Source organism: Crassostrea angulata, chromosome 7, assembly GCF_025612915.1.
Source record: "Crassostrea angulata isolate pt1a10 chromosome 7, ASM2561291v2, whole genome shotgun sequence".
NCBI lineage: Eukaryota > Metazoa > Mollusca > Bivalvia > Ostreida > Ostreidae > Magallana > Magallana angulata.
Genome location: NC_069117.1, coordinates 31,247,272 through 31,274,332, shown reverse-complemented (window position 1 = coordinate 31,274,332; position 27,061 = coordinate 31,247,272). Strand labels below are relative to the sequence as shown.

At 33.6% G+C, this 27,061-nt stretch overlaps 1 protein-coding gene and 1 pseudogene across 2 annotated transcripts; both read left to right on the top strand.

The window, feature by feature from the left end:
* The first annotated feature begins 3,527 nt into the window (after positions 1–3,527).
* LOC128193027 (heat shock 70 kDa protein 12A-like) lies at positions 3,528–14,727 on the top strand. Of its 2 annotated transcripts, XM_052866195.1 has the most exons (5): positions 3,528–3,807; positions 10,309–10,412; positions 11,532–11,753; positions 12,983–13,136; positions 13,392–14,727. In XM_052866195.1, exons 1-5 carry the CDS (start codon positions 3,540–3,542, stop codon positions 14,528–14,530), a joined length of 1,887 nt encoding a protein of 628 aa, XP_052722155.1. In that variant the 5' UTR covers positions 3,528–3,539; the 3' UTR covers positions 14,531–14,727. The 2 variants fall into 2 exon arrangements, with proteins under 2 accessions (XP_052722155.1, XP_052722156.1); XM_052866196.1 differs by lacking the exon at positions 10,309–10,412 and having other exon boundaries at positions 3,528–3,875; positions 13,392–14,726.
* A 2,703-nt stretch (positions 14,728–17,430) lies between these two features.
* Positions 17,431–22,383, top strand: LOC128156239 (heat shock 70 kDa protein 12B-like; annotated as a pseudogene).
* The last annotated feature ends 4,678 nt before the right edge of the window (positions 22,384–27,061 follow it).

Sequence of the window (27,061 nt, the reverse complement as noted above, 5' to 3'; positions counted from 1 at the left end):
AGGTAGAAAGGTGTGAAACTCAATTGACAGGCGTAATCTTTCTATTGTACAATGTATTAATAGGAGTACCATTAAAGTTTACTGTCCGGTTTAATGAAGCTTTCTATTTTTCAAAAAGATCTTTTATTTTGCACCCCGATATTATGCAATAAAAATTTATAACCAATTGATAACCATGTCTTCTCTGTCCTTTGACCATTCTGAATTATCCAAAAACTAAAAATAATGAGTGTCTTTGTATTTAAAGCATAGCTGTCAACAGTCGTTTTCTATGGATTCTTTTTCATCCTGGAGCAAAGCCTGTATTAGTCTCCTTTTATGATTGTCGGATAATTTCTTCTCTGCTATAAGCTTAACAATGTCATCCACTGTCAGCTTTATCTATTGGCGCGTTTGATAATGTCTCTAAACAATCACGCTGTACACAAATAAGTAGACTTTTCATTTAAAACTTTCTTGTCAATAAGCGCTTGTAAAACACATTTCTTAAATCTTTTGCTGGATATTCTGTACACAGCAGCGTTATCATTGTTGTGCGACTTGCAGCTACATACGGGCATATCTGAAATAAAAAAAATCTTTCACATATGCTACGTTAGCAATACGGCCCATGGGCCTCTTACTTTTATTGAAATACTGCGGATAACAACCTCATTTTCTAATTATTGTTTATTAAAAGGATTAAAAGTAATGTATAATGTTTATTATTCTCAGTATTCCATACATTTTACACATAACAGTCATACAATTCTTATTGATTTTTAAAATTAATTTTAAAATGTTTCAGGGGGGGGTCCGTTATCTTTTTTTATGGGTAGATCTAAATTAATGTTTTATTCAAACTATTTTTAATACATAAAAATTAACCTAATTTACTTTCAATGAGCGTTTACATGTTTTACACATTAAAAACGCAAATATATATAGCATATGTAGGCTTCCATACTTCAGTGATGAAAACCGGCGTCTCAAATAGCGTTTTCTCATGGAACTCGAGTTTTCACTCTCGATACCGACCTCTTGATGCGCATGCACAAATTAAAACGAACAGAAAAATTAATCCGAAATTAATTCGAAATTTCAATTTTCTCATTTACGGTGCATAATGTTATAGACAACCTCCATTTGTAGAGTACATAGAGTTATTTTTTCTGTTCGTCTTAATTTGTGCGTGCGCATCAAGAGGTTGGTATATAAAGTGAAAACTCTAGTTTTATGAGAAAACGCTCAAACTTTATCGTTTTTACTCTGCAACTATTGAGCACTTATCATTTTTGCAGCAAGAGAAAATGGAAGTGTGACAATTACCAAGGAAGATCAGATCATATTTTCAACCTTATAGTTAGAAGATAAATCATATTATCTCTTCAAAGGCAAGTAGTCGGTCATCTTTCTTCTACCTTCCTTTTCAACTGAAGAAACAAATGAACCGCGGATCTTTTATGTGCCATTTTTATCCTGTGTGTAATTATTACTCACAACAACAAACAGCTGAGTGGTATTAAAGTTGCGATTTCTTTGATTCAGAGATAACTTCGTTTTTAAATCAGATATTCACACCCAAATACGTCGTTTTAGCCATTAATGATATATTTAAATGCCTATATAGCTAACAGTAGATATATAGCTATATACAGTAATTAACAAGCATTCTGAAAGTATTGCATAAGCAATACACGTTCCATACCGGTTTGTATTATTTTATAAAAGCTTCGAACTATTTCAAAACTATTATACACGAGATGTTATGCTTTAATAAGAGATAAAAGAACAGAGAAAATTCAACCTATTCAGTTGATATCAAAATTAAAAACAAAATGGGTCAAATAATACTGTTTATTTCAACTCCTGTAATTTCGCCAACTCCATTACGTATTCGCTGGTAGAAATTTGTGAAAACAATGCACTGGTATGCACAATATCATTTCCTATCGTTTAGTGTATTACGAATCAAACCAAACCCTTAAACAGCCTAACCCGATAACGAATCTGATTATGATAATACCAACAAATAAATCTGCCGATTAAATTTACAACACAATAATTGACACTATTTTACAGAACTTATTTGTTTGTTAGAAATGATAAAAGCAATTGTCCTTTACAAAAATTTAGATTATTGATAATCAAAATTTGTACATGACAACAATTTTGATTATCAATAATCTAAATTTTTGTAAAGGACACAAATCTTTTTTGATACAAGAAACGCATCTTACTGACCACATCTGCCTCGTTTATTTAATACACGCTTTGGAATATAAAAGAATTATTTTCTCGAAAATATGTTAACCAGACGCAACAAAAGTATAAACTTGATCTGTTGTTTGACATTTTGAAGCTGTTTGGCAAGTTTCGTCTTATTCCTCAGACGCATAACGAAAAAAAAGTCTTGAAAACTGAACTGGGACAGACAGACGGACGGACGGACTGACTGACGGACACTGAGAAAAGCCATAGTCCCCTCCGGTGAAACCGGTAGGGGACTAATAACAGTTAGGTGGTTAGAGAACTATTGACGATATCAAACTTCAAAATATTGAAAAAACTGAGCATAAAACTAGGAGAACGTGTGATGTAGTCTAAATTTATTTTAGTATTTGTTATTATAATTTTTTATGTATTAATCACTAAACTCTGTATTTATTATCGATCTGATTATCCACTCCCCTCTCCCTTTATTTTACTAATGCTTTTTTTTTTTTTTTTTTTTTTTACACTTGTATCATTATGTTGTGCATAATTAGACTCTTGACATTACTTAAAGGTCATTCAAATAAATTTCAAATGAAATTGCGTCAATCATATTTTATACAACTAACCAATTACTGGCTGAGTAACCGGTTTCGATCGATTAACAGTTAAACGCTTAGCAATTGCCACGTCAGTTGTAGGAAGAAACAAACTGTGATTAAAAGCAGCTGGAACAAGAGAAATTATTACACATATGCACAAAAATTTACCATTTTGAAAAAAACATATGAAAGAATATCCAGGAAGGGTGGATATGAGAACCATCCGACCCATTGAAAGAGGGTCTTTCTATTAATAATCAAGATTTCTGCCTGTAATTCTCATGGAAAAAATCTTTTGGAGAGAAACTTGTAGAAATTGCATGCTTATGGTTTCGGACAGTTATACTAAATGGAATTATACTCGATCGAGTAAAACCTAGCATGCCTAAAATTGGCCATTTCCCTTAGACATTTTTTATATTGATAATGGTATTTAGTTTCGAGGAAAGGGTAGATTTGTAAAAAGAGAAAAACTATAGCAATTCTATATTTACGTAATACTATATACTTCAGACAAAAGTTAAGAAATTGAAAGCCCCCCCCCCCCCCCCCCCCGTCCCACACACACACACACACACACACAATTCTGGTTGTTTTAGACACTATTCAAACTCGTGTGTCAAATATTTTAAAATGCATCAGCGTAAAATTTACTAAGTGTAAATGGCAATTTTCCAGATTTTCGCTGCTCTAAATATAGATTACACGCGTATCGTCAAACCGAAAGTAAAATATTTCTTCGTAATGGCCGAGCAAAAACTAGGATCGTCCGTAAAAGAAAGGCCATCAAAGTGTACAAAACTGTTGGTGGCCGCGATAGACTTTGGAACTGTTTATTCCGGCTATGCTTATTCGTTCAAATCGGAATGGCCTAATGTTATGACCAACAAATGGAGTGGCGGAGATCTTCTCACATACAAGACACCGAGCGCCCTGTTGTTAAACCCAGACCAGTCTTTTAATTCATTTGGATTTGATGCTGAAAAAAGATATGCGTCGTTAACAGATGATGGTAAAGATTGTAAGAAGTACTTCTTTTTTCGACGATTTAAGATGATTCTCAAATCTTCTCTGGAAAAGGTATTTTATTTAATAATCGTCTGAAACCACTGGGGCTTGATTGTCGGACAATGTCGTTCAGTCGCGTTTGCTGTTCAGAACAAAAATAGCTAAAATTGGTAACCTATTATTTGTGTTTCTATGTATTACAATCGGAATTATGGTACATGTATATGTACATAAGTGTACATATACGAGGGTTGTTCGGAAATTATTGAGACATTTACTCTTACTCCTTTGTGAAAAAATTATAAATTATTGAAATGTATTTTGAAGTTAATGACATCATTTGGTCCTTTCTGGTAAACTAACAAACTTGCCGACATCCAATGACCTTGGCGCAGCCACAAACTCATTGCAGCGTCGTTTTAACTTTTTTCCCTTAGTCCTATGATTTAAACACCTTACAAACGAATGGAAAACATGAAATATTCATGTTTCATATTTTATTTTTATTTTTAAAATGGCAACAGTTACATATTTTTTTCCATTCTAGATTTTTTGCGAATAAAATCGAGTTATTCTTCCCAAAAGTCAACTTGCTGTAAAATTTCTGTTACATTCATCCTGTATATATTTTACAACTGTTAAAATCAGTTTGTGTGAAAAAAGTATGTATTTACATTTTTTTTATATTTAGACCTTTTGTTTTAATTCTAGTTAAACAATCAGTAAAAAAAAACGATTACCCAATTGCTTGGTAAATATTTAAGTGCTCTCTTCCTGTATCAACTAGAACACTAGTAAAACTTACTAACAAATTAGTCACAATAAATAGCATAATGAACATACATTTTATCAAGAATTGTAGGTCTAACAATACTTAAAATGAAGATGTTTAAGTTTTTTTAACTCCGAGTATGTGCCTTCGCCGGGTACCCCGACCACTGACCTGTTTATGTACTGTCATTAACAAACTATTTATTATTTTGTAATATTACTATGCTCAATTATTCAGTCAGGTTTCTTCAATGTCCATGCCAATTTTCATTAAAAATTCGCCATTAAGAAAGAGAGATATTTGTGTTGTGTCAAAATTTTCCGAACAACCCTCGTAACTGTAAATATATTTTTAAGACGTCTTCATCGGGGCTTTTTTGTTGGTCTTTTTATTATAAAAAAGGCAGTTTTTGGCTTTTGTAACAATACTATACGACAACCGAGCCCCTGTGTCAAAGAAAATGTATGGTTCATAAAATATATACGAATGAAATCGGTTTCAGTTTTTAGCTCACCTGAGCTGAAAGCTCAAGTGAGCTTTTCTGATCACATTTTGTCTGTCGTCCGTCTGTCCGTCCGTCTGTCTGTCCGTCTGTCCGTAAACTTTTCACATTTTCAACATCTTCTCGAGAACTACTGGGCCAATTTCAACCAAACTTGGCACAAATCATCTTTAGACAAAGATGATTCAAAGTTGTGAAAATTAAGGGCCACACCCTTTTTCAAGGGGAGATAATTAGAAATTAATGAAAAAATTTGAGAAATTTTCAAAAATCTTCTTCTCAAGAACCAGAAAGCCAGGAAAGCTGAAACTTGTGTGGAAGTATTCTCAGGTATTGTAGATTCAAAGTTGTGAAAATCATGATCCCCGGGGGTAGGATGGGGCCACAATGGGGGGTCGAAGTTTTACATAGGAATATATAGCGTAAATCTTTAAAAATCTTCTTCTCAGAAACTAAACAGCCAGGAAAGCTGAAACTTGTGTGGAAGCATCCTCAGGTAGTGTAGATTCAAAGTTGTGAAATTCATGACCCCTGGGGGTAGGGTGGGGCCACAATGGGGGGTCAAAGTTTTACTTAGGAATATATAGAGTAAATCTTTAAAAATCTTCTCCTCAGAAACTAAACAGCCAGGAAAGCTGAAACTTGTGTGGAAGCATCCTCAGTTAGTGTAAATTCAAAGTTGTGAAAATCATGACCCCCGGGGGTAGGGTGGGGCCACAATGGGGGGTCAAAGTTTTACTTAGGAATATATAGAGTAAATCTTTAAAAATATTCTTCTCAGAAACTAATCAGCCAGGAAAGCTGAAACTTGTGTGGAAGCATCCTCAGGTAGTGTAGATTCAAAGTTGTGAAAATCATGACCCCTGGGGGTAGGGTGGGGCCACATTGGGGGGTCGAATATTTACATAGGAATATATAGAGTAAATCTTTAAAAATCTTCTTCTCAGAAACTAATCAGCCAGGAAAGCTGAAACTTGTGTGGAAGCATCCTCAGGTAGTGTAGATTCAAAGTTGTGAAAATCATGATCCCTGGGGGTAGGGTGGGGCCACATTGGGGGGTCGAAGTTTTACATAGGAAAATATAGAGTAAATCTTTAAAAATCTTCTTCTCAGAAACTAATCAGCCAGGAAAGCTGAAACTTTTGTGGAAGCATCCTCAGGCAGTGTAGATTCAAAGTTGTGAAAATCATGATCCCTGGGGGTAGGGTGAGGCCACATGGGGGGGGTGTTAAAATTTTACATAGGAATATATAGAGTAAATCTTTAAAAATCTTCTTCTCAGAAACTTATCAGCCAGGAAAGCTGAAACTTTTGTGGAAGCATCCTCAGGCAGTGTAGATTCAAAGTTGTGAAAATCATGATCCCTGGGGGTAGGGTGAGGCCACATGGGGGGGGGGGGTGTTAAAATTTTACATAGAAATATATAGAGTAAATCTTTAAAAATCTTCTTCTCAGAAACTTATCAGCCAGGAAAGCTGAAACTTTTGTGGAAGCATCCTCAGGCAGTGTAGATTCAAAGTTGTGAAAATCATGATCCCTGGGGGTAGGGTGGGGCACAATGGGGGGTCGAAGTTTTACATAGGAATATATAGAGTAAATATTTAAAAATCTTCTTCTCAGAAACTAATCAGCCAGGAAAGCTGAAACTTGTGTGGAAGTATCCTCAGGTAGTGTTAATTCAAAGTTGTGAAAATCATGATCCCTGGGGGTAGGATGAGGCCACATTGGGGGGGGGGGGTTAAAGTTTTACATGGGAATATATAAATAAAATCTTTAATAATCTTCTCAGAAACTAATCAGCAAGATGATTCTTTATAATTGTTAAGACTTTGGCTCCAGGACAATTCTTCGGCCTCACAAGAAGGTTCAGAGTTTGATGCAGCTAAATATCCCATATATAAACAATTGTAAAGGATCTTTTTGAGAACTGCAATACTCAACATGTGATATGACTATAAAATTGAAGCAGGCAGCTATTTTTTCATTAGAATCTTTTTGTATTACTGTATTGAGTTATTGCCCTTGATTTATTGATTCTTGATTATTTTAATTAATGCATCCACTGTTAACCAATTATTGTGATGATTATTTTTATACAATAATGAATATTCAATGTATATAAGTTGTTCTGCATAAGTAGTTTTGGGTAAGGCCGGATTAGTTTGTTTATTTTTGATTTCCAATTTTTAGATACTATGAATTATTTTAGGCCGGCACATATATAGGGACAGTGTCAATTATAATACAACGAGTGAATGTTTGGGGAAAAACTTGAACAGGTATGGATAGATTGAGTGGGTGGACACCCCTGCTCTATCTAATCTTTGTGTTTTTTAACCTATGATACAGAGTGTGCGGTAATTCCTGTACTATATCGCATTAATACAAGTGTGCGGTCATACCTGCTTGTGGTGGTTGGGGCAGAGCAGTAGTATATGGTCATCCCTGCTGGTATTCTGGCCTTTCTAGCGCAAGTGTGCGGCACTCCCTGCTTGCGTTAGGTTGAGCTGTTGGCGCAAGTGTACGGTTATCCCTACTTGTGTTAAAGCTGACATGAATTCATAAAAGCATTTGGTCGCCATATTAGTTTCGATCGCTCCTCTACTGCCACTGGGGTATATATACCGGTCGAGAAAGTTACGGTCGGTTGCTTTCTGATCGAGGCATTCAGTATGCACGGACTTCTAATTGCATGAACTACACATTGTAGTAAAATGTTTGTAGTAAAAAATAAAGAAAACAACAATCAATGAAATACAAAATATATTTATTCTTTGAAAGGATTTCCAAATAACTTTACTATTTTGCACAGACAGTGCTGCATCACTTCGCATTCACATCGAACACGTGTGTCGTTCATACAGAGTGAATAACGTCTGCGTCATTTTGAAAACCCCGGCGGCACTACATCCAATACAGTAGATAAATGATTGTAAATCCAAGAAAGTAACAACGTAATATCGTTTCCAACTGTTTCTACAAAAAACGCTCCGTTTCTAAAATCCATGCGATCATTGATATTGCTCGATCTGCCACAGTGTGTGGTTTGCGCATGTGTGCTGTTATAACATACACAGGTAAACGGTCCACAATTATGGAGGAATTTTATAAGTATCTGCGCCTGGATTTCAGTCTGTCTTGTTTCGTCGTTTATTGGATATATCTTGCCAGTGCAGTCATTTTATCTTTCTTCAAAACGCATTTCTACACGGCTTTTCGTCCAAGGTAACGTGTTCGGGTGTATGAAATAACTGAATGCGGTGAAGCATGAATAGTGCTCTCGGCCTTATATAGGGGGTGTGTAGCGGTGAGCAGAACAATAGAAATCTACACTAATATGGCGGTAGTCGGAGATAAAAGGGAAATAGTGCGTATTTATGAATTCATGTCAGCTTTAACGTTGGTACCTGTTGAGTTGTGTAGGTATGCGGTCATCCCTGCCTGCGTAATGTTGAGTCCCTATATATGTGCAGGAGCGGTGATTAAAGTCTGCTCTTGTAAATATTGGCAGCAATCAGGGCTATCCGAGTTCCAAGGGGGAAAAATGGATTTTATTTATACAGGATCTACATGTATTATTGTAGATTGTCCAGATTGTTTGTATTATGACTCCATTAAGCTGACTTTATCATACCTATTGTTCCTCAGGTGAGCGATGTGGCCCATGGGCCTCTTGTTTATTATAATTATTTATACTTATTACACAATTTACAGCATGCGTGAATGCAGATGCAGGCACTTACATATCAAGGAGGGGGGGGGGGGGGGGGTGGCAGGAAGGACCTTCCGCCCTTTTTTTCACAACAAGCATCTATACTACTATATTAAAATAATAGACTCGAATGTAGGGCTTTAAGGTAGTCCTATACTCGGCACTAAATGGGCTCAATCATTAAAAGCTTAGCTTTAAATGATAAATATACATTCTAGCAATACATATACAAAAGAAAATATGTATGTTTACATGCTAGTTTGTTTGTTATCACCTCTCAGACGGGTGTACCCCCTTGCGAAAATTATTGACAATTATGAAATTTGCCAGACGTCCGTTTTTCCTAAAAATAATTACCAATTTTGGGAAAATTAGAACTGAACATACAAAATATGGACTTGATGTATCAAAATAGAATACAAAAAATGCAATGCTAGTATCGCGTTTGGTAATTTTTTTACTATTTTATGGACTCAAACTTAAAATCTTGGTGTTTATTCTAAAGATTGACATCTTAGAAAAAAGATTTGGTAAAATAAATTATATGTTGACGGATTACTTTTCACGCTATAAGCTCTAAACCAAGTAGACCCTGACGAAAAAAATCCGTAAAAATCACATTTTGCTACAGTTTTCTGCCTAGATCTGTCAACAATGTTAGATATCATTTAAACATTAATTAATTGACAATTGATTAGATTCGAAATGGCTTCTGTCTCTAAATTTAAACCGGTTTCAGTAAAAGAAAAAGAGCACATTTACTATAAAAATCCCGAATGTCAACATGGTGTGTAAAACACGTTGTTGAAAAAAAATGTTGAATTCTGCAATGTTATGAACAATCTGACTGTTATTTTCAATGCAACTTTATTAGATCTAATTTTCTCCAAAATCGTTTATAAGCGATTCTGCAATTTTCTGCTACATTACGGGTATACTGAGTATGGTAGGCATTTTAACTGAGGCGAAGGGATTTCCTGAGACACAGTTAGATTATTCCAACTCAGCAGAGTGCAGTGAAATTATTAGCATTATTGTAAGCTTAAAGCTTGGTTATGCAAATGTCAACAATACGGTGTGTCGATGTTTCCAGGCTATTTCTTAAATGCCCGATATCATATGCAATGTCAACGCGTGCACGCACGGGTCAAAGTCAAGTATTTCTTAAATTAATTAACATGTAAAAAGTGAATAAATATTGAGTTGTCTCCCACGCCCTTTTTTTGAGCATGTAAAACATCGAAGATTATTAGGGATACATTGTTTACATTCATTCCCCGTAGACTTTTAGCTTCGTCCCACTTTTAAAAGCCTCTAAAAATATACAGGAGCACAATTAGGTGCATTTTACTCTTTTAGCATGTCAATGTATTTTATATCAAATCTATCTATTTATGAAAGGAGAAATATTATCCTCACTGTGTGTAATTTATAAAAAGGAAAGTTAGCACCCCCCACATTACTGAATATTTAATTTTTATAAAACAATAATGTTAACCCTGTAATATTAAAAATTCAGAAATCTTGGACCTGGCCAGGTTACGCTCGGACGATCACGTCAATCAAACTGGGTGCTATTGTTTCAAACGATTGACAAGCGGCATCATTTTGAAGTTTGTACAGGTAAAAAGGGGGCGTTTCGAAATGATCGGCCTTTAAAGAGTAAGCGAGTTCAGGCCATTTCAACAACATCAATTTATAATGGGGATGGAGGTGGACGATTTTGTACCATTTAGAAGCTAAACCATCCCTTTATGATTTAGACGTTAACAAATTTCAATCAAAAATTTTATGAGCAAGTTTGAAGGAAAGTTAAGACCTTAGTCTTTCCGTGTGAACTAAACACTGCTCTGCGTTCTGCAGAGTCCTCCGTGTTCGGAAGAACCGTATGATGGGGGTGCCCCCACTCAAACCCCTATTCCCATTATAAATTGATGTTGTTGAAATGGCGTGAACTCGCTTAATCTTTCATAATTTAACTTGTTTAAACCCCGCGTATTTCGTTACATTTTGTAAGCGTGTTTGATTTCTTCATATATGCAATTAACCTTCAATTAAATAAAAACATTTTTCGTTAATTTTATTATTATGATCGTGTTGATTCAGTTCGCTAAGGCATTCCTCCTAACTGTTGAAATTTTGGCATTTGTCCATCCGTCTTCTTGATTTATTAATAAACACATGATTGTACTCAGACCCACCCATTCTATTTATTCATATTCATGAAAAAGACATGAAGAGTCACAAACTATAACGAAATTCACTTTTACTGTGTCTACTCAATCACCGATAGTGTGTTAATCATAATACAATAATAAACTACCGATGCTATCAACACAAATCCGGGAGTGTCATGTTTTCCCTCTCGTTTGAAAATAATTAAAATTATGGTGGATTTTCTGTAATTCATTGACAATGTATAAAAAGGGGCCGCTGACATGTGCTAAGGGATATCATCCTTTTCATATTTATTTATTTCTCAATGTTTACGCACGACTACAAAGCTGTTGTTTTGACTATTAAACATTACAAATGTGGAAGATAAATAAAAGAATGTTGGATTAATTGTGAATTCCTCTTTAAGATTCCATTTTAAATCATGAATATCAATTCATAGTTGCTATAGTAGACAGGCAAGATTCAATATTTTGTCTGGGATATGCTATTGTTAAATTTTGACATCCTGAATAATATTTAACAGTATGATACTGAACTAATTTGCAAAGTTTTTTTTTTTTTTAGAGAGTTCACAGAAAAACACAATGCATCGCCGAGAATGGCTTATCTGTAAATGCTATGAAAGTGTTTACTCATTGCATCAATCATATGAGAAAACATCTTCTGAAAGACATAGAGGAAAAACTGGCAGGCGAAATAACCATGGATGACATTCACTTTGTTCTGACTGTCCCTGCAATATGGGATGACACTGCAAAGATGTTTATGCGAGAAGCTGCTGTGGATGTAATGCTCTCTCTCTTTCTCTCTCTCTCTCTCTCTGAAAAACTTTACCACCATTTTATTAAGAAATAAAGTACGAGTTATCGTGAATGTTGCAGAATAACCTCCGAGGTTAAGAAATGTTGTTTTGAAATATAAAAGCCGAGGATTTTATATTTCAAACAACATTTCGAGACCGAGGAGGTTATCCTTCAACATTCACAAAAACAAGAACTTTATTTCTATTCTACTAACAGTCCAGTATTTCTACAGTTCGTTTCTTCTATAGAGAGACGACCTAGGTCATTTTGATGGCTGTTCCGTGTAACCCCAACGGTTTTGTTAGTAATGTTTACATGTGTACCGATCAAAGGAATCACATGCAGACGACAGAATTTTTTTTTGAATTTTTAATACTCTTCACTTATTTATAAAATATCTTTGAGTAATATTCCTAATATTTTAAGGGCAATTTAATACGATTATTACTACTACACGTTATATATTTTATTTAAAAACACGCATTGAAAATGTGCTGGGGAGGTCCTAGGAACAGCCGCATTAATCTCTTATAAATAAACATTTGAGGCAATACACATCGTTTTGACTGGAACTAACACGTGAAATTGACATGGTTTTAAAAATCATTACGGTTTGAAATTGTACTTTCATTATCAATGCGAGACAAATAGGTATTTCTGACGTGGTATATTGGAGAATAATGTCCGCGGCATCTCTTTGATCCTGGCAATAACTGTAGTAGACTTTAAAATAAACATCAAGCATGATATGATCAAGCACGCCATGATATCATGTTGTTAAAATTGTTACTACGCGTTCAATTATGTTTTATGTTTTCATGTTAGTTTCCCTGTATTTATCTTCAACTTTTATGATTAGATTATGAATCTTGAAAAGAAATTTTCTGTATATATTTTACAATTTACGAAAACGTTTAGGAAAAGCACAACTTATAACTGTAAAAATCAATTTCAGTTCACACGACACACACAAGCTGAACCTAAATGACAAGTTTTTATTAGACCATAAGGTCTAAATGTGAAAGCGTCGTTGATAGTGGATATAAAGTAAAATTCATTGAACCAAAATGATGATTTTTCCCCCATACATTTCCTTAATTTGTCATTTTATTATTGAATTTTTTTGTAACAGAAAAAAAGTAGTATTCTCCAGATTTTTTTCCAAAATAACTATTTCAATATGATAACGATTACCTTATATAATTTTTTTAGGCGGGAATAAAAAGCGACCAATTACTGATCGCGTTGGAACCCGAAGCAGCCTCTATATATTGTCAACTGATGCATTTAGAATCGAACGAAAACAAGCGATTTTTTCTGGCGGGAAAAGAAATTGGTGCAAAATATATGGTCCTTGATCTAGGAGGTTTGTTAACTTTTTAACACCATTTGACATAAATTACGATTCCTAAAATGCAGATAAGATAAATTCAGTCAAGATATATCAATTCATATATATTGTATATTTCTTTAGTTTACCACGTACATTCTTAAAGTTTGAGTGAAAATTTTACATATTAGCTGTACTGTTTTCACTCATGATATGTTGATATCAAAGGGATATTTAGTGAAAGCTTGTAGTAGTTGGTACGACTTAACAAATTGTAACTGATTATTATAGGAGGAACAGCTGATATAACAATTCATCAGTTAAAGGAAGACGGGTCGCTAGCTGAGCTCGTCCCGGCGAGTGGAGGCAGTTGGGGAGGAACGTGCATCGATAAAGCCTTAAATGATTTTCTGACAAAAGTATTTGGGGAGACTGTCATGAAGATATTTAAGACCGATCCCGAGTATTTAGAAGATTATTTTGAGTTTTGGCACCGTTTTGAGGTCAAGAAGAGAAATTTCGAAACCAAGAGCAATAAGAACGATGAACAAAATGAAAAAGATAAATCCGAGTCTAGGTTTGCAATTCAAATTCCGCTGGCACTTACTGAGATTGTTGCAAAACAAAATAAACAAGATATGAAAAAAATGAAATCGGATGCAATCATAACCAACGCGATTCAAAAGTCACAATACAGGAATGATTTGACATTTGAATACGGCAAATTGTTTATGAAATCATCCTTTTTTATGACGATGTTTAATCCAACAACGGAACTTATTATCAATCATTTGAAAAAGCTTTACTTAGATATCGGACAGGATTTAAAAGTAATTCTAATGGTTGGGGGTTTTTCGGAGTGCAGCGTTATCCAAGAGGCTGTCAAAAAGGAGTTTGAAAGAAAATGCAGAGTGGTTGTTCCTAACCAGGCAGGTCTAGCCGTTGTCAAAGGAGCTGTCTACTTCGGTCACCAGCCAGACCTTATAACCGAGCGAGTCTCCAGGTACACATATGGAATTCAAACATGGCCGGCATTTAATGAGACTAAACATGACAAATCAAAACGAGTCGTAATGGACGATGGACCGAGATGCAGAGACGTATTTTTCAAATTCGTTGCCAAAGGAGATAAAATAAAGCCAGGAGACAAAAAGTCTTACATATTTAAATCTCTGAGACCAAATGCCGACACGCTCGATTGCGGGGTCTTCATTTCAAATGAAAAGAATCCAAAGTATGTGGACGATGAAGGGTGTGCAAAGCTTGGGACATTGAACATTCCACTTGATGGGGTCGACAGAAATGTCGATATAGAAGAATCTTTGATATTTGGAGACACAGAGCTACACGTGACTGCTTGCAACTGTATAAACAAAATGGAATACAAAGTAACGTTTGACCTGCTTTCCGAAAACATCAATTTCTCTTGAAACATGAATGAAGATTATCAAAGTGTAGGGTGAGACCATTAGGGTTTTATACAAAAAAAAACATAAGAAAACTTTTATGTGATAAAATTATAAACGGATAAAGAAATATATTCATTGAACTAAACTATATTAACATTTACACTGTATGTAACAAACTGTAATATGTGTGTGTGTGTGTGTGTATATATATATATATATATATATATATATATATATATATATATATATATATATATATATATATATATATATCTTCAGTGTGTTTTTTTTTACCAATTTGTATTTTGTTTATTCGCCTGTTCAAATTAAAATACACGGTTTTTAATTGAATACAGATCATATGAATTGAAATATGTGCAGGAAAAATGTTCAAAATACTTTGATATAAAGATTATAGTTGTTATTGTATGTACATATTTGAATTAAGAATGAAAATGTCATTCGTTTCTAGAGTTTTATCATAGTGCTAGTCATATTGATATTGGGAATGAGTTTATATACGTGAATATTTTAATATACATTTTTTTTGAAGATTGAAGTCCTTCTAAACACATTTCGTTTTATACAGCACATCAACCAAGCTCCATACCGACTAAACTACCGTCGAGGTTGACTTTTTATAGTAAATTGGAACAATTTACACAGTTCAAATACGGAAGGAAATTAAATTTTCGGCACCTCTCTATTATTTCACTCTCATTCCAAGTTACTAAACCCGCCAGCAATAGTATGAATTTTAGTTTAATGTTGGACTGTTTTATGTGAAACAAAACTTCACAAGCAAAACATATTGATGCAAGCGTCAAATGGGTCGCAAAAAATATAATTGTTGTATGAATCATCATTAGTTTTTTCCTAAATATAATTATAAATCTTTTCTACACTTAAATTAAGTTTATGAAGATAATCATGGCTATTTAATTGCATGAGGTTCTCAAAAGTATTTTTAAAAAATCAGGTCAGCTCAAATTTTCAGGTCAATTCAAATTTTAAGGTCTTTCATATTTTTCGTAAATAATTGATATGGATGTTATTTCATGATATTTTTCTACCACAACTTACATGGAAATATAATAAATACACACACAAAGTCATTTTATTTGACGCAGAACATAGAAATTCAAATATATCATTTATATAAAATTTCATGTCATTCAGGTCTTTAGTATTTCAGGTCTTTAGTATGTCCCGTATACCGATCCCGATACAATGAAAACTCTGAAATTTTTTTGAATAGATTATAATCTCGATAAAAACGCACCTAATGCGACAGTCTATGACCTACATTATTTACATTTACGAGTAAAACAAGAAATATGTAATATTTTTTAAAGGCATGCAACATATTTCTACATGCAAATTTACTTTTAGTTCATAAAAATAGGCATAAAAATAATTCTATTAAAAAAAAACTATCCCGCAGAAACGCAGTTACAATATCTAACTGTATATCAAATATACCTTCTGGCGGCCCGTAATAAAATAAATAACCTGAATTTATATTTTCTGCTTTGTGTAAGTCAAGCTCTCTCGAAGATAGTTGTTTATGCAATTTGAGAATGTATTCATATATAACCTATACTTGTTACCGACATGCTCAGATACCTTTCTATGTACGCTAGTTTATTTAAATTGTGCCTGGAAAAGGAGAGAATGGTATTTCAGACAGTCTAGAAATTAGGTTCATTATTATATCTGATCTAAACGTTGTTGATTTCCTAAATGTTAAGACTAATCTTTCATTTTTTTCCAATAGCAATTCAAGCAAATGTGTTTGCTTATTAAGATTTTTCCCCTCACAAATATGATAATCCATTCCGTATTCCATGTGATATACATTATGAACCCAAGACTTTATTTTAGTCGGAATGTCAAATGGTATGCAATATCCTTTCTGTGTGCAAAATAAACGTAATTAATTCCATAACAAAACATAGTTCAACTAGTTAGCTACAGAAATCGAATATTTTTTTTCATCGTGTTTGGATTTTTTTTTTATGATACTTTCTTGCATCCTGGTTCTTGGATATGTATATTTCAGAAAACAACATTTGGTTTTGCGTAAACAAATTACAGAGTTACTCACATCGTTATTCCCAAAGAGTTAAGGGAGAGACGTCCTACTTTACTATTCATATACTTGAGTTTGTTTTTACATTTAGATTTATGACCACGTATTGGCTTTTAAAGAACATTTCCATTCATTTTCAACCTGTGGAGGAGTCACTTTGCTTAAGTATTTAAAATTGTTTTATATAATTCAGGTATGCAGTGTAATATAAAGAATCGGTTGGTAAAAAAGGTAATACCCAGCCACCCCTCCCCCGGCTTCCCCCTACCCCCACCTTCCCACACACACACACCGGTCGATTTTAAACAGCGTTTACCTTTATGTTATAAAGTAAAACATTACAACTCGGTTAGGTGCATGGTCGTGAACTTCACTACATTGTAACTGGCAAATATCCAGGCCATTTGGTGATTAAATAAGGAATAAGGAATCATTCTTTGAGTATTATGAGGTGATAATTTCGGTCGGGGCGTGATCAAATCCAATAAAGCCCGAAGGGCTTTATGATAGGTGATAATTTCGGTCGGGGCGTGATCAAATCCAATAAAGCCCGAAGGGCTTTATGATAGATTTGATCACGCCCCGACCGAAATTATCACCTCAAAATATTCAAAGAATGATTCCTTATTACTTATATTTATATAATTTTAAGCCATCATACGATTAAATATATAAATATAAATAAGCAAACCTCGCTGGCGCCTCAATTTGGCGTCATTTGTATTATGGGTTATATAGTACAAAATCGATACGTAATGTTATCACAGGTAAAGACATTGGAAAATGTAAATATATATAGATGTTAATCGTCAAGCCGTCAAACCGAAAGTAAATAAGTTTTCGCTATGGCTGAAAAACAACTAGGATCGTCGGTGAAACAAAGACCATCACAATGTACCAGACTGTTAGTGGCTGCTATAGACTTTGGAACTGTTTATTCTGGTTATGCCTATTAGTTTAAAGCGGAATGGACCACTGTAATGGCTGCCAAATGGAGTGGCGGAGATCGTTTCTCCCACAAGACACTGAGCGCCCTACTGTTAAACCCAGATCAGTCTTTTAATTCATTTGGATTTGATGCTGAGAAGAAATATGCGTCGTTAACAGAAGATGGCGAAGACTGTAAAAAGTACTTCTTCTTTGAACGTTTTAAAATGATTCTGAAGTCGTCCCTGGAAAAGGTAATTCCACCTTCTTGTTTTCTATTTTGGTGGTTTTTTCATTATTATAACATTATTGTTTTTAATGATTATGATTTTACAAGATCAAAATATGTAATCAAATATCACTTTAAAAAAAATCTTCCTCTACAAAATTCACGCATTGCAACTACCATTTTAAATACTGTTCAAATACATGATTTGCGTATCCACTCCGTAGATGCTTCAATGTAATAATTAAATTCAAATGTAATAAGACACTTTTAAAGTATCAATAAGTGTTAATGTTTGTGATAATGAAAATGAAATTAGATTTAACATTTTAAAATTCAAATGATATTTAGTCAGATAATGCACAGGCACTTGTTTCTGAGAAAAAAATTTACCCTATAGTATGATAATAACACAAGGTATCTAACTCCGAATGAGATAAACCACCCCCTCCCGTGTGTTGCAGTCGTTTTCGCTTTAATACGAAATGCAATGCAAAAGTGTTCAGTACCATTTTCTTCTACAATAAATTATCTAAACAACCATATATAGCATGCTTACTTTTGTTGTATTCTAATGTGCATAATCTGCGTCAAAACATGATAGATTCCAATTGAACCGTAGGCACTGACATGATAATATCGCCGAGAATAGTAATTTGGATTCTGATCGGCTAGGACTCTGTTTCTAAAATTACACAGGAAAACAGAACGAGTTATTTATAACCTCGAAGGAAAAACATGGATGCCAAACAAGTCGCGGCCGTAGAAGTTGTCATACCATTAAACTATATGTGGCAAACATTTTTTCTCAGAGTGAGTTGTCAGTGAGATTGACAGGCACCCAGATTAAAAAAAAACCGTTGGTATTATACAGAATTATAATTCTTGTATGCTGTAGGTTTTTTTTAATAGTAAAATCAGAACCGAGTGACTGTGATTTTTTAAATTACAAAATATACACAGCCCATCGTAAACTATGTATATAACGTTAACTATATTGAACAAAAAATGTTTTTGTGTTTTTCTTTATATGTGTAAGCTGTCTATTATATAGTTATTCATTTAATTCATAGTTAAATGTTGTATTTAATTCATACCATGAACAAAATCCTTCTTTATGCTCCTTTGCAAAATTCACTGTGTTTTCAAATTCTACCGCCTGAAATGTTTTCAAAATCCACTATCCGGTGATTATCTTCTTCTTTCTTTCAACGCAATGAAAATTCCCGAGGTATACGAAAAACCTTGGAATTCACCAGTAGCTAAAATAGCAGCTAGCAGTGGCTAATCATCAATTCATATTTAATTAACGAAACGTTTATTTTGCAATATTTTATTTTATTTAAACATCATTAGTTTTTTGCAAATTTTAGACACTGAAAATATTTTTTAAATCACGTTATTTTATTTTTTTTATTCTCTGCGATATTATCATGTCAGTGCCTACGGTTCAATTTGGGTCTATCGTGTTTTGACGCCGATTATGCACATTAGAATACAACAAAAGTAAGCATGCTATATATGGTTGTTTAGATAATTTAATGTAGAAGAAAATGGTACTAAACACTTTTGCATTGCATTTCGTATGAAAGCGAAAACGACTGCAACACACGGGAGGGGGTGGTTTACCTCATTCGGAGTTAGATACCTTGTGTTATTATTATACTTTAGGGTAAATTTTTTTTCTCAGAAACAAGTGCCTGTGAGATAATGGTATAAATTAAATGCATTTGAAGCATTAATATCGATGTCACATTCCCTTCTAATAATATGTCAATTTTCATCAACACAACTTTATCTTCTGAAGTTGCATGCGTAACTAAAAACATTTTGCCATGGGAATGCCGCTTCACACTCAATGAAATACATGTATTAAATTAACTCGCCGATTTCTTTTCAAGAGAGTTCACAGAAAAACACAATGTATTGCGGAAAATGGTGAATCTGTGGATGCTATGAAAGTATTCACACATTGCATCAATCATATGAGGAAACATCTTTTGGAAGACCTAGAAAATAGGACGACAGCCAAAATAACCATGGATGACATAACCTTTGTTCTAACAGTTCCCGTCATATGGAATGATACAGCAAAGATGTTCATGCGAGAAGCAGCTGTCCAGGTAAACATCTCAGTCCTTTCGTGATACAGTAGATTCAACTATGAATAAAGTGATGGGTATTGATACAATTAAATGCAGCAAGATCATGACTTCAGCTAAAATTTGTCTTTTATTAACATGTACATTACCCAACCAAAATATTTCTTATATAGTAAAAATCTGAACATAACTTGTTGCGAAACAAGCGGGATAAAGCTAAGTTGTGAATAAGGTGCAAGTCATGTATTTGTTTATATGTGCTTTATAGTTTTAGTTAAAGCAGATGTTTGTATTTGATGATTAATTGTTAACAAGAATTCTTGTGTTCTATTTTCTAATTAATTTTCAAACTTTGGTTTTAAACATGGTGTTTTTTAAATTCTGAAATCTCCAATGTGTATTTTTTTTGTCTATTGTGTCTACACGTGTACAACAATAGAAAAATAAGGAGCAGACCGAAGATCTGATAATAATCAGCCTCTACACAACTTTTCCACAATATCCTGATTCATGCAAACTGAATTTAATTTTTTATAGGCGGGGATAAAAAACGACCAATTGTTGATTTGCATTGCAACCGGAATCAGCTTCTATATATTGCCAACTGATGCATTTAGAATCAACTGCCAACAAGAGATTTTTCTTAGCGGGAAAAGAATCTGCTGCAAAATACATGGTCCTTGATCTGGGGGGTAAAACCCCTATCCATTGCACATGCTATAAAATCCCGATAGCAAAACCTTATTCATATCATAACATATTATCAAACATTCGTTCATTTTTGCTTCAATTTAAAGCTGCATGGTCCTATTATATTTTGGGGGTGGGGGGGGGGGTATTACAGTATCAAATGATTTCCCATAAAAAATAATCATCTTAGAAAGTTATAAATGTTCGCCTATTTACACCAGCAGAATCGATCTCGTGCAATCACCATCTCAGAATCGATGTAAGAAATATTCAAAGTAAAGAAACTTTTATTTTTTAGCTTTTCTCCTTTTCACATCATGTCAATTTGAACGTCACGATTATTTCTTAAATTAAAATCGTTATTATCTTATTAGGAGGAACAGCTGATATAACAATTCACCAGTTGAAGGAAGACGGTACTTTGGGAGAACTTGTTTCGGCGAGCGGAGGCAGTAGGGGAGAGACATGCATTGACAAGGCATTCAATAATTTTCTGACAAGTCTATTCGGAGAGAAGGTTATGAACATTTTCCAGACGGATCCAGAGTACCTAGAAGATTATTTTGAATTTTGGCAACGTTTTAAAGTCAAGGTGAGGACTTTTGAAAACTCGCAAAATGAGGACAAAAATGAACAAAAGGAAAAGTATCAACCTGTATTTCAGATGTCACTAGCTATTGCTGAAATTGTAGCAAAACAAAATAATCAAGATATAAAAAAAAATTAAAAATAGATGCGGTCATAAACGACGTTATCAGAAAGTCACAATACAAGAATGATTTGACGTGTGAATTAGGTAAACTTTGTCTGAAGTCGACTTTTTTCAAGCAAATGTTTGATCCAACTGTTAAATTCCTTATCGATCATTTAAAAAAGCTTTACACAGAGATCAGACAGGATTTAAAAGTGATTTTGATGGTTGGAGGTTTTTCGGAGTACAGCGTTATCCAAGACGCTGTCAAAAAGGAGTTTGAAGGAAAATGCAGAGTGGTTGTTCCTAACCAGGCAGGTCTAGCCGTTGTCAAAGGAGCTGTCTACTTCGGTCACCAGCCAGACCTTATAACCGAGCGAGTCTCCAGGTACACATATGGAATTCAAACATGGCCGCCATTCAACGAGACAAAACATAACAAATCAAAACGAGTCGAAATGGAGGATGGACCAAGATGCAAAGACGTATTTTTTAAATTCGTTGCCAAAGGAGATAAAATAAAGCCAGGAGACAAAAAGTCTTACATATTTAAATCTCTGAGATCAACTGCAAAGACGCTCGATTGTGGGGTCTTCATCTCGAATGAAAAGAATCCAAAGTATGTGGACGATGAAGGATGTGCAAAGCTTGGCACATTGACCATTCCACTTAATGGGGTCGACAGAAATGTCGATATAAAAGAGTCTTTAATATTTGGGGACACGGAGCTCCACGTGACTGCTTGCAACTGTACAAATAAGATGGAATACAAAGTAACGTTTGACCTACTTTCCGAAAATATCGATTTATCTTAAAAGTGAAAGGGCAGACAGACTGAAACTATTTATGATTTCATACAACAAAGTTTTCTTTATTTGAAAAACTACAAATAGATATAGATATATTCGTTGAACTAACCTGTATTCACCTTCACACTTTATATATAATCATTTCCCAAAGTATTTTTTCTTTATAAGTTCCGTACAGGTGAAACTACGGGGAAGGGGTGATAAAGTCTTTGTCGCGGATTTTCAGTCATTCTCTCCTTACTTCGTTTTCCGGACTTTTTTTTGGTTATGGTTTTTGCGAATTGATTTCAAACTTTCCGTCTTTGTTTATAATGTTGCCCTAAAGATAGAATATAAATATTTTTTACTTTTAATCAACAATAATAACTTTTAATAAGTTAATTTTTTTTGAAAATAACTTATTTACAATCAGTTACAATGTAGATAAAGATTCTAAAACCGGTTTTATAAGTGTTAGGAAAGAGAAGACGGGACTCTTTTATGCAAATCTTACTGTACTAATGAGTTCCAAGGAAAATGCAGTGGATTTTCTTACCAAGCAAGTTGTCAAAGGAGCAGTTTTTCTCCAGGCATCATCCAGACCCGATCTCAGAACGAGTCTCCAGAAACACAAATTCAATTCAAATAATTCAAACATGGCATCAAATGAAGGCAAACAAATCAAATCAAAACGGACGATAAAAGGTCATATGTAAAGACATAATATTTCAAATTTGTAAGCAAGGGAGAAAAAACAAAGTTGGGAAAAAAGAAATCCATCATACCAGCATTAAAATACCTGAAATCAAATGCAAAAAATCCTCAGTATACGGACGATGACGGGTGTTTAAAGCTTGAGACATTGACATTTCCACGCGATGGGATCGATAAAATGTTGACATGTCTTTCGCAATTGAGACATTCACACACACACACGCACGCACGCACGCACGCATATATATATATATATATATATATATATATATATATATATATATATATATATATATATATATATCAGGCTTGGGGTAATGCTAAATGTAATGGTAATGCATTGCAATGCATTACATGTTTTCAAAGTAATGCTAGTAATGTGTAATGCCACAAATTTAGCATTACAAGTAATGGTAATGTAATGCATTACTTTCCAAAATCTACTGTAATGCTGGCATTACATGGCATTACTTTGCATTACATGTACTATGCTTTTCTACGCAAGTTCATTTCTAAAACTGTGATGAATTGAATAATTGAAATTGTATTTGATTAAAAATTGTTTTAAACAAGAAAAATAATTATTGAGATAAAGGTAGTTTAGTTGTATGATTTTAAAAAAAAATCCATTCTTAAATTGTCAATATAACTACCTATAACAACACAATTTCAAAACATTTTAAGACTGTTGTTATTAAGAATTTTATATCATTTGAAAAATTTATTCCAGTTAGTTGGGCATTCAATGAATTCTTTACTGTTAAGAATGTGTTAACAACACACAATGCCCCCAGGATAATCTAAGTATCAAAACAATCCATTGTTTTAAGAGGTGCTAAACATCCCAATTCCCACCCTTCTCTTAACTGTGTTCCATTAGAATAGAGAACAGACATACACCCTTTAAAGCAAAAGCGAATTCACTGTCTAGTCATGATCTCTGAAAGCTTAAAAATTATTTCCATTAATGAGTATTATAACCTATTGAAAATAATTTTACTCTCTCTCTCTCTCTCTCTCTCTCTCTCTCTCTCTCTCTCTCTCAACATCTGTGTTGTAGTGTTGTACATTAAATAGTTTGTACTGAAAGAAAATACAAGATTCATGTATTTTATTCTATTATTGCCTAAACACTCATATCTTAGATTTTCAATCCCAACGGGATGCAGTTAAAAAATGAAACCTTTGGAACTTTGCTGATCATAAAGTGCAACAGCAATCTTGTATAAGTCATTAAATTTGAACCTGATAGTGAATATGAACCTGTAAATAAGTTTATTAATACATGTAAGCGTGTTTTATATATGAAACATTTGCAAAAAAATTTTATTTAGTTTTTAAACTACTTTAATTTTTTTGAAACTTATTGTCAACTTTTCAAAAAGTAATGGTAATGGTAATGCATTACTTTACTCATGTAATGGTAATGTAATGCATTACTTCAAGAAATTTAAGTAATGGTAATGGTAATTTAATGCCCAAATTCATAAAGTAATGGTAATGTAATGCATTACTTTACAATGTAATTCACCCCAAGCCTGATATATATATATATATATATATATATATATATATATATATATATATATATATATATATATATACCTCAGGTTTTGAAATGTAAACACATTTATTTACTGGGTTTTTAAAGGATTTGTACGAACCTTTAGAAAACACATTTAGTTATTTTTATTTATAAATAAAAGGTTCAAAAGGAATTGGAATTTTAACAACTGTTTGATTTCTTCCGCGTTTTCTTTTGTTTTTGTTTTTTGCTCATTTTGCCAATTATTTTATTAAAATTCACAGAAATTGGTTATTCTCATAATTCTCATTGTCGTTGATATATTTTTATGATTATGTTTACAATGTACTTCTGTCTATAAAACAGTAGAAACGATTTTTTTGTATTGTCACATTTATTTCTAGAACGCATTTTCTCCATTAACTAATGAAGATAAAATAAAAAATAAATAAAACCTCTAGATTTTATATTTGACTACATATACATAGATTCTCTGAAATAGACTATAAACACGAGGCACGTTTTTGCAGCGAAACTGAAAGGGTCAAATAAAAACACGTGGTCTAAAATTTAAATGACAATAACATTCGCAGGGGTGATTCCTAAGTCTCTCATTCATACAGAAGTTCCCCGATTAGTTTCGATTTGTCAATCGTGTTGTTACATGTAGTTATCGAACGACAGTGGGAACTTATATACTATACCAGTACATATACATGTAGAATAGCTCATTGTAATGATCGGAGCTACGCGTACAGCTGATTAACTGCGAATCAGAGCTACCCGAACAGACAAGCAAGAGCCTACGCGTACATTAAACAATATCAATTTATAGTCAGAAAAACCTCACGCGGCGAAGGCGTCCCGGTGCTAAAATACGGCTGGAAAACGATATTATTTGAATCATCGCAAAAATACTTTGACCGGGAGTATTTCTTAAAATCTATACATGTATTACATTTATTAACACGCCTGCGCAGTTTCGAAGAACTAATTGCTTCCTTCATACATGTAACTTTTTAAAGTTTTCAAAGTTAACATATTATTATTTTATTTTTACAACAAGAAACATTATCTTTTTTGGCAAGGAAAATGAGGAACACTCCTCGGTATATTGTGATTCAATTTACTATTGAATTTTTGTAGTTTTGATCCAATAAGATTTTTTCCAAAGAGAAACTTTATGATTTAAGGATGGAAATGATGAGCATAAACTTATTCTAGTTTAGTAGACCATATACAAGTTGAGGCACTGTCTGTCCAGATATTAGTTATTTACGTATTTTCAATCTACGATGAAACTACTGTACGCAGCACTACTTGTTCTCTCGCTTCGGCGAACAGCGCCACCCAAAACTGCACACTTCCATTCTTACACTGAATAAATGTATTTTAAAAAGTCTGGGACAAAGTAAATTGGCGATATCAGTAGTAAATTGATGACCAGTACTATTTCTTTCCACAGAATTGTGTGAAATTATATTTAATTGGTCCAAAGCTAGCGCAAATCATTGTGTGCAGTGAAATGCATTTTTTTAACACATACGGAAGTGTAGCTCCCAGGTCGTCCGTCCGAATTTTTTAGACGGAGGCTACCGGTCAGCTTGCATGTGGCGTCGATATTGAACTTGGTGGATTTGACAGACACCAACGCCGTTATATGAGAAACAAGAATATCGTATGAAAACTGTTTGTTTTCTTGCATTGCCATTTGTTTTATCGATGTATGAACATTTTTTCTGTTGTTTTCTTTCCTTATCAACCCTGGATGACTAAATATACTGTTGTTTGAGTTTAAACCCGTATTTTATCGAACAAAAATGCCGAATTCGGAAAATTGTTTGCTTCATGAACTTACTCAAATGTGTAACACATTTTGCGTATAAATGCACATCACATGTAGCAAAATGACAATCATTCAAAACACTTTTGTTATAAGAACACATTTTGTTAACATATATTGTCATTCTTCCGGATGAGTTTTACATGACATTATTAATAATCTTGATAATACATATTGTGCAGGCTTGGGGTGAATTACATTGTAAAGTAATGCATTACATTACCATTTCTTCATGAATCAGGGCACTAAATTACCATTACATTTACTTAATTTTCTTGAAGTAATGCATTACATTACCATTACATGAGAGAAGTAATGCATTACCATTACCATTACTTTGTGAAAAGTCAATTAGTTTTAAAAGAGTAATTTAAAAGCTAATTAAAGAGTTTTTGTAAATGTTTCATAAATAAAACATGTTTAAACATATTTACAGGTTCATGTTCACTATCAGGTTCAAATTTAATGACTTAAACAAGATTGCTGTTGCACCACTAGTATATGATCAAAGTTTCACAGGTTTCATCTTTCAACTGCATCCTGTCGGGTGTGAAAATCTAAGATACATGTATATAAGTGTTCAGGTAATAATAGAAAAAAATACATGAATCTTGTATTTTCTATCAGTCCAAACTATTGTACTTAATATATGTATAGAACAGAGAGAGAGAGAGAGAGAGAGAGAGAGAGAGAGAGAGAGAGAGAGAGAGAGAGAGAGTGTAAAACTATTTTCAAATAATACGGTTATAATACTGGAAGTAATTTTTAAGCTTCAAGAGATCATGGTTGGACAGTGCATTCTTTTTACTGCATTCATTTTTGCTTTTAAGGGTGTATGTCTGTTCTCCATTCTAATGGAACACGTATAGCCAATAGAAGGGTGGTGTTGGGGTGTTTAGCACCTCTTTAAACAATAGAATGTTTTGATACTTAGAACAACACTGTGTACGGTTG

Excerpts from the sequence above, each read along its gene's own strand:
- LOC128193027 (XM_052866195.1), top strand. The coding sequence starts at position 3,540 with ATGGCCGAGCAAAAACTAGGATCGTCCGTAAAAGAAAGGCCATCAAAG. Across the intron at positions 11,754-12,982 it reads TGCGAGAAGCTGCTGTGGAT|GCGGGAATAAAAAGCGACCA; the intron begins GTAATGCTCTCT and ends TAATTTTTTTAG. Across the intron at positions 13,137-13,391 it reads TATGGTCCTTGATCTAGGAG|GAGGAACAGCTGATATAACA; the intron begins GTTTGTTAACTT and ends TGATTATTATAG.